This window comes from Pygoscelis adeliae, unplaced genomic scaffold, assembly GCF_000699105.1.
Source record: "Pygoscelis adeliae isolate BGI_AS28 unplaced genomic scaffold, ASM69910v1 Scaffold233, whole genome shotgun sequence".
NCBI classification, from domain to species: domain Eukaryota; kingdom Metazoa; phylum Chordata; class Aves; order Sphenisciformes; family Spheniscidae; genus Pygoscelis; species Pygoscelis adeliae.
Window position 1 is genome coordinate 1,252,785 of NW_008824421.1, and position 9,164 is coordinate 1,261,948.

At 40.7% G+C, this 9,164-nt stretch overlaps 1 protein-coding gene across 1 annotated transcript in view; it reads left to right on the forward strand.

Moving 5' to 3' along the window:
• Nucleotides 1–9,164, forward strand: part of CALM2 (calmodulin 2 (phosphorylase kinase, delta)) — a 19,560-nt gene that overhangs the window by 6,391 nt on the left and 4,005 nt on the right. The window contains exon 2 of the mRNA XM_009320923.1: nucleotides 3,996–4,026. Coding sequence (XP_009319198.1) covers nucleotides 3,996–4,026 — 31 coding nt within the window. The remainder of the gene's footprint in view (nucleotides 1–3,995; nucleotides 4,027–9,164) is intronic.

Consider the following 9,164-nt stretch of genomic DNA (forward strand, 5'->3'; position numbering starts at 1 on the left):
ACCCCAGCAAGCCGGCGTGTGCGGCTGAATGGGGCTGGGGAGCCAGCGGCGCGGCAACGGCTGCTGCGGGCGCTTAAGATGTCTGGCTCGCTAGCGAGGTGTGTTGCGCCTGGTAATAATGCAATGCGGAGCCCTGCAGCTTCTGAGCAGCATGATGATGAGGGGCAGGCTGCCTCACTGCACCATCTCCCTCTTTGCTAGACCTGTTGTCAGCTCACGTTGGAGCCGCTCTCCCCTGCCGATTTCATGATAACGCCTTGCTGTCGGTGGCTCTATTGAACAAGGGATTTGTTTTTTAACAGTTTTGGCTTCCCGTTTTGGTCGTTGCGGTGGACAGTCCTGCGTTTTCTTGATCAAGCACGATTTATTTTTCCTAGCAATACGTTTGTTTAGGTTTTTAATCAACTGTCGAAATAGAACACATTTTGTGGAATTGGAGAATTGTTTCAAATTCGGTCTAAAGGATATGAGTTCAATTTTTTAACTAAAACAAGCGGATACTGAAACACGTACGAAAAGGAACAATTCTGTCGCAAAAGCAACACCAATAACCACTTAATACTATCTCTGCATTAAGAGAAGATGCAGTATAGTGGAATTGCCTTTTCATTCATTACATGGTTTTAAGGAATCAGATCGCTATCAACTCGCCATGTCTAATGTGAACGATGGGTACTTAAAATTAAGGTTTTTTTGAAGTGCTCTCTCTGGGCAAAGAAATCAGTGAAACAGAAGCCTCAATTTGTTCTTTTGCTTGAATTGTGAACCTATACAGCAAACCATCTATAAAGGAAAAAAGCAGTGAATCGAGCAGCAAAAGACTCTTACTGCTTTTAGTCATCATCTGTACAGAACCAAAAATGGAGTATCTTCAAGCAAGGTCTATATAAAAATGGGTGTGTCCAGGAGGCACAGTGACACTTTGAATGTGGTTATAGTTCATCCTGACAGACCAGACTGGCTAAACCTGTGAATGTATGTTGTCCAATACTGCACATGCTAGATAAAGCAGAATGCTTTGCTCCCAAAATAATCTAACCTACTGTAAGTGTAATTTCAGCCCTTATATGCTAGGCTGTCTAGTTCTTGTTCTTCAGTTAATCTTGATAGAACAGAACTGTCCAATCAGATCTAACACCTGTGAAGTATACCAAAATGCCAAGTCTTGCAGGGGAACAGTGTCATCTGTTCTGTGATTTGCTGATAGCTCTCTATCAGGCAGTGTTAGTCAGCTCTGTTGAGGATCTTCCAAACTGCTGTATAGCAGCTACGACTAATGAAACACTACCTCTAGAGGCTGCATGTGCCACTGAAACCGCTGCACGCACACCAGCTCCCCTTCTTTTCTAGGAGGCTCAGATTCATTTGTCAGACCCTCAACATCATCTGGGGGTGGGGGGATGGGAGCTACTGCAGTGTAAATGAAAGTGCTGCAATGTGAATCGGAAAATGCCGTGTCAAAGCTCTTAGGGGTTCCTTGACTTCATCAAAGGAGGTTTTCAGGTGGATCTTGGCTATAGTAAGGGACAAGTCAAAACTTCAGCATAGGCATGTTACAGTTGTCATTTAACTGTTTTGTTTCTAAAGTTGGGTTGTGTTACTGAAGGCGTGCATACTCATGCACCATACATGTGACAGTATCTAGCTTAAATTCAAGACAAAGAAATCCTGAAGGCCCCTCTAGGAAGACCACAGTGGCCTGTCACTGGCATGCATGGATTGGGGCTGATCGCCTCCACCTGAGTGGCATGGGAGGGAGTGATCTGGCAGGCTTGCTGGCTCCGCCTTTTACTGCTGTTGCGCAGCAGTCCCTGCAGAGCCTAGCACTGCAGAGTACAGATGGTGTTTGTTCAACCTTGCCCCGTCTCCTAGCTTATCTTTCAACTGCCATATACCTGCGGCTTCTAATAAGCTTCGTGCTCTCCTCAAACACTGTACCTCTTACAGGTTCTGACAAAGCTTATCCAAATTTATGGTTAGTGGGTATAGGATGTTTTAAGTTGCTGGAAGTGTTAGAGAGGAAGAGTTTGGGAACACTTAGCAGCTTAAACGCTGCTTAATGTCATGTCTTTATAGAAAACTGTTTATATAAAACAGTGTGTGACTCAACTTGGTAACCCGTAAGTATTGACCTAAATAAACTAGGTTCTTGCTACTTAAATATGATCTGCAGCTTTCTGTGGATATAAATATCCTACAGAAATGTAGTGCATCATTCTCTTCACTCGAGCAATAAAAATTTAAATAGCATGCAAAGGTATGAGTCTGTCTGTGTTAATGATACACTCCAGACAAGCAAAAATCTGTTAGGCTTCTGTTAAGTGACCAGCAGAATGCTTCCATCTTCAAAGCCTAACGTTGAATTGGTGATGTTCTCAGTGGTGTTGCTGCCACCCTAGACTATCTCATTTTTTTTTAAGCAAAAATTTGAACTTGAATGGGAATACTTCCTACAGCTGCTGAAGTTGGAACAAGTGGAGCCGATAGCTGCAAATACCTGTTGGCTGCTCTTTTAGAAGTTGCTTGGTAGTGTGGTCTTGATTCTTAGAGTAGGTGAGCCACAGGCAGTCTGAGAAGTCGCTGATTGTGGCCTTTATCTTGGCTTGTTGCTGTATTGTATGCGTACTTTTTTGTAAGCAGGTTTAGCTCTTGTATGGTTGCTTGAGCAGCTAATTTCACTTCCATTACAGGAAGAATACCTAGAAGCTGCTAACTTCTAAGTTTGTATGCAATATAGAAATGTAATTCAAATGGAAATGAGTCAAGTAGAAAAAGGTATATATACCACCTGTCAGTTTTTAAGTATTTCATTGGCAGATGGCTAATGTATAGAGACACCTTTGTGGGCACAGCTAATGACTGAAAATGTTTCTAACTGTCAATATTGCAGTAATTATAAAAAGGTTGTTGCTGGAATGGTCACAATAGGAACAAAACTGAAAAAGTGGTGTTGAACTTAGGCAGTGAGTATCTTTTCTGTATTTTAAAGGGTTTTTTTGGCTCTTGGGTAGAGTACTATGGGGTAAAGAGTTCAAGGAGCTTCCTTGAAGGAAATGTATGGCCTTGTTACTGCAACTCAACTGAAGCTATCCAGAATCTATTTGAGGAATCAGCTGACTTGAAAACCTAGGGAAAGTATTTCTACAGTCCTCAAACACCTTTGTGTTCTTTCAAGAGTGAAGTCCATTTTGGGTTTGGCCTTGAAGACTGAGGTTTTTTTATTGCTGTCAAATCCAGCTGATTCAAAACTGTTCAGTGATAGAGCAAAATGATGTATAAACTGGGGCTTACCCAACTGATACAGAAATTATGTCTTACACCACTGAGCCTTTCTCTAGTGGCCCTGTAAACTACCTTATGCTACTTGAGTCTGTAGACAATGGTCTGAAAAAAGTCTAGACAGCCATATGACAAATGCATTAATTACCGGTTTGGGCTGAAGCTGCTAGTACTGATTATATGGACTGTTTTTTACAGCCAGGTCTTGGGCATGAAGCTTCATGATTTAATTCTAGAGAAGAGTATATTTTCTAATTCTAGCATTGTAACTTACAAGAGACTAGTCTGCCTCAAATTTGGGATTTGGGGGTTACTGCCGCATTACTTAGACCTAAAGTGTTTAGTGTTAAAGCTGAGGCTAGTTTTATCAAAGTACTACTACCAGTAGTCTGCTGTGTTAATGAGGTTTTTAAAACCAGTCTAGAGGGACCTGTGTGCCTTGAGTTTGCTAGTGTTGCTTGGGTAATTGATTGATACACATGGTAATCCATTACTTGGGTGTACCAGATATTGCAGGGTCAGGAAATGAGGATAGGCTGCCAGTGCTTACTTAGCAAGCAATCCTGATGACTTTTGAGCTGTGTTAGTTAGAACTATTTCAGAATGCTACAGATAAGTCCTGAAGAGCAGCTACCATATTCAGAGGCCTCTACAAGTCTGTCTTATTTTGCCTTGAACTTTTGCTGCAACTATAATGATATTCTCTTTTATTGCAGGCTGATCAGCTGACAGAAGAGCAGATTGCAGGTGAGGTTTTTACATGCTGTGTTGCTACTCCTACTTGACCTGTCGCATCTCTTAATCCAGTGACAGTCTGTTACACAAGATATTTAGCTTTCTTAGATACTAAAGAAGTATTGTGGAACATTTTAATTTGTCACCTAAGTTTTAAAGGCTTATTTACTGTAAAAGCACCATGGATACAATGAATCTGAAGTTTTGTCCTCTAGAATAGTTAGACAATCCTCACAGCTTTACTAGCTACTAGACTTGGGACTCTGGTTTTTTTTTCTCTGATGACTACAGAACTGTCCCAAGTGCAAACTGAAAGGCAGTGGGGGGGCGAATCTCTGGTAAAGACTTGGAATCTGGATTGCTCTTCTAACAGAAGGCAAAAATAATTTACTTGGTGGTCTCCTGTCAGTGGAGATGTTTCAGAGTGGCTGTTTTTGATGACAACAGAGACTGGCTTCCTGATGACAACTCAATATTCCATATTTGGAACTGCATTTTGTACTTGGACACTAGTGTTCTGTGCACTGTTCTGATAGTCTGGTGCTTGCTCTGAAATGCTTAAATATGCACCTCTTAAATCTTAGTATTGGCCCCGTAACAATTGGTTTCTATGCACTGACAACTGTCTACTAGTGGCTAAAGCTTCTGGTTATCATGTTTCCTACTCGTGCAGGCTGCACAAACTAGTATCTGTTGCTGCTCTCTGAAGAGTGATTTCAACTTCAGTAATTGATGTGACTGAAAACTGGTAATGCAGAATTCAGCCTTGCCATGGACATTCAAAAACTTTAGGGCTTTTGATCTGATAAGTGTATAGTGTTAATACTAGAAAGGCTCTATGTGCATAACTGTCATGTGAAATGACTTTAGAGGGTGTTAAGGTTCTACTAATCTAACAGTACCAGGTCAAGCATACATATAACAGCCTCTAAGAGGTATTACTATTTAACTATGGTGTAGCTCTTGAAGACACTTTATTAAACAGAAGTGACATAATGAGCTAGTTTGTTTTTACCATAATTGCCAAATTTGAAGTGTAAGAACATTCTTCTGTAGCTTTTAGACTTCAGAAGCTTGCTTTAACTCATAGGAGACTAATTATGGTTTTGTGGAAAGTCCTTAGTCTATTTACTTGTTGCCATGGTACTGTCTTATGAGTAAGCACAAGCTAAATCTAGTTCAACTTGAGATTTTTTTTCTGGAAGTGGCCTACATATCTTAAGGGTTTTGTGATCAGTTTTGTTGGAGCAGGCTTTATCAATTGTCACTGCTGTCTTTTCAATAGTGGTTCATTGTTCCAGTTCTTAACTGTAGAAGCTTTATTAGTTGATGTAGCTGATTATGGAATATAAACAGGAAGCTTATTAACACTACCTCAGGATTAGTGCAAATGTTAGCTATTCAGTAATGATAGTATAGTTCTCAGAGCCAAAAGTGAGTATTAATAAGCTTGTCATACTGGAATAGAGGGTTTTCATCTGTGTGGAAAGAATAAAAGTATAACTTAGTGTTAGTATCCAGTGTAAAATACCCTACCCCTTCCAGTTCAGCTATGGTATTTCACAAAGCAAATGTGTTTGCTGGTAACCCATAAACCTCTGATGTGAAGACATGAGCCCACTGCTGGCCTGTTAGGGAACCATCCCTAGTACTGCTTAGGAAGGGTTGCAGCTGACTAAGCAGTCTGCTTAGTTTTGCTGTTGAAGGCCAGCGTCTTGCATGGGATAACTGTTAGAGGTACAGTTTGCACGTTTTACAGAGACTGTCATTTTAAAGGCTTGAGCCCCCTACTGTTCCATTTCAGCTTATCTGAAGATACCTAGCTTTTGATTTGAAGGTGGGCTTAAGAAAATGGCACTACAGGGTAGAGACAACACTCCCTTTCTTAAATAGAAAGCCAAAGTAGTTAAAGCAGCCATTTCTCCTGGGCTTAAAACAAATCTTCCACCTCTGCTGTGGAGCACCAGAATACAGTTGTTAAAGATTCCAGATGTCCTTATTTCCTATGGCACTCATTGGTCATATAGGACTGAAGCTTCCTGTCACTATAGGTGGGGGTGAAAGACTTCCCAGGTTTTGTTCATATGAAAGACTGATTTTGAAAGCTGAGTAGGTACAGCGTGTGAATGCTAGTGGCAGCTTCATTCAGTAAGAATTGAAGCTGCCAAGCCAAACGGGTATCCCTTTGGTTAAGCATTGTATTAAAAAAAGCTTATAGGTCAGGACCATTTGATGTGGGTGGTCGGGGCGGAAAAAATCTAAAGATGCTTTTGTCCCAAAGCAACTGGTCTAGTGAACTACACTTCCTTCCACTAGACCTCAAAGAGGTCTAAATGGGCTCTCTGAACAAGTAGGCCTATGTATGGCGTTCGTTACGCCTTGTTCCTTTGGTGTGTTGTGGTTCTCTGTTGGGAATCTGACCACAAGAGTTATTTAGAATTTATTTCATAGTAGAAATAGTCATGTTTAAGTGTTGAGCTCCTGGTAGCTGTGAAGAGAACAATTGACATTCTCCTATAAAAGTTCCAGACATAGCTGGCTAAACTGTAAGAGTGGAAATGGTAGTTCTGGTTCACTGAACTTATTAGGTCACTGAAGACTGCCACTTCATCTGGAAGGGTGATGTGGTGCAGAGATGCCTCAGAAGCTATTGTTAAATAGAACATTTTGAACTAGGGTGTTAGAGTTCACATTCTGTTGGACTAGCCTTTCTTTCGTGGGGCCTGGAAGTAGTCTCTTCTGTTGATGCAGTGCACTTTTCGGAAGAAAGGAAAGGCTTGTAGGCTGGCCTTGAAGATGAGTGGTTCTGCTGGTACTGTCCTCAGGTTTCTGACAAGCTAGCCTTATCTAGAATACAAGAGAATTTTAATTTGCAGGTTGATACGGAGGAGTTGAATAGAGGGAGGATTTGCTTTATGTACTACATGGAGTCAAAGGTGTTTCTTAAGTGTGGGAGATGTCTTTTATAATCTTATGTTGCGGGAAGCTAGAATTGAGTTGCTCACTCAACTTCAGTATTTCCTAGCTGCCTTCACTGGCCACTGCTGCAAATCCTCCAAAGCTATGCTAGGTTGTTCTAGTCTAAACTGTACCTGTATAGGTTGTTATTCCTTTGTTCTAATTACTGGAGGTGGTTCCTAGAAGTGGTTAAAGAGGTATCTTAATTGTATTCCTAACTTGATGCAGCATTTCAAATGGGTATATGCTGCTGATCTTTGACTCGCTTTACTTTCTTTATGGTTATGATTTATAGCTGGTTGCTTCTTAGCCTACAGCATCTTTGAGTAAAAGAAAGGTAAAGAGTTGGCCTTTGAGTGGTTCATTTCAAGTGCTCAGAATATACCACTGAATGGCTCATGTTGTAGAAAGCAAGCCTTTGAATTTTGTGTTAAAAAAAAGTGTTACTTTTTCTAAGCAGGGTCATTGCAGTACTGTGAAGTCTGCTTCGCGTTCGGGTTAGTGACAGTTGACCTTCAAGCTAAGGATGAAGTGGTTAACCCTAAACATTCTAAGTAACACTTGAGTACCTGACTCTTGATGAAGACTCAATGTTTCCCCTTTGAGGTCCTTCCATGATCGACTATGAGCTTCTCTACTAGGCTTGACCCAAAAGCCTTTTCTTCCCTGGTGTAAAACTTTACTCCTAAGAAACCTATTTGTTGCTTCCAAGCTAACTGAAACTAGCCCTGAAGACTGTTTGGGAGTTACTGTAGGTGCAGGTTATAGCTGCCTGTTTCTGCTTTGTGATTATACAATACTGGCTTGAAACTGTTCTGTCTGGTCCTGTGGTAGCCTTGTCCTGGTTCTTATGTGCTCAACAGTGGGAGTTGGCTTTTGGAACACTTGAAACTGTTAGATGTAGAAGAGTGGTTTTTTTCCTGGATGGGACTCAACTGTGGCTCTGGTATTATAGCTGCATTCATGAACTATAAAAAGCCTATTTTTGTAGTTGCATTTTTCACACTTGCCAGCTTGTACTTACCTCGAGTGTTTCAGAGTATGAAATGGATGAAGTAAGACTTTATTCAGTTCATGTGAAAACACAACTTTTACTGTGACTAATTCTGATCTGGGAAACCCACCATCTGGAAAGCTGGCTGCTTGGAAATGTTGAAAAATTAATTCTTGGAAGTATTTCTGATGCAGGAGTACCCTTGAGCTAATGAGTTCTCCAAAGGCGTGATCTCAGGTGCCTTGAAAGCTGTAAAAGGATCTGAACTATACAAGGGAATAGATATGTTTTTAATGTTTAACTGTAATTTGTGTATGAGCTATTACAGTCCAGTGAGCTAGTTTAAGGTCTGTGGCCAAAGACAAACAGATGGCGTGGATTAAAACCAACTCCATTTTTGGACTGGACAATTAAACATGTTATGCTTGTATTAATATTGCTGGCTACAATACAGCCATTGTAGGAGGTTAAGAGGTAGCATTGAAACGCAGTTAAGCAGTCTTACAACTGTTCTTGACTAGTTTCAGGATGCAGTAGGGCTGAAGCAATTTTCTAAGCAGCTTTTCAGAAATTAAGACTCCAGTGACTTTCCTCCTTGAACAACTAACTGGACTTGTGTGTATACATAGACTGAAGAACTGCAGAAGTCAAATGGGAGAAGGAGCTGGGAGAAGTTCCTTTTTAGCTAGATATGGCCAAATGTTAAGACCTATGGTGCTAGGTACTGCAGCTCATGTAACATATACTGTTCAGACTTGCATGTCCAGCGGAAGTGAGTTATAATGAGAAACTTTTTAGTTTGGTCTGATTATACCTTTTTCCATTGACTCGTCTCCTCTATTAGTAATAGAAGTGCTATAAGCTGTAGCATTTGTATTTTGAGTACACTTTTCAGCTTTCTCAAAGCAATTTCATATTTTCTCATGAGATACAGTTCCTACCAAGGATGTGGATCATTCTAGTTGCAGGTAGCTGTTCCTTTCAGTTCTGTATCAGGGATCCTTGTTCGAGATAGATAGTAACAAACTTCTGAGTACCTCTGAAATGGATGACCTTCTATCCTATTAGGTCAAAATGTGGTTGATTGGTAGACTGGTGAGTTGTTTTCCAGATGCTGGTGCTTCCATATTGTCATTACAATTATAGCAGACTGAGTAGTATACTGAAATTTTCTTAAGAGAATGAAAGCAAGTTTTGT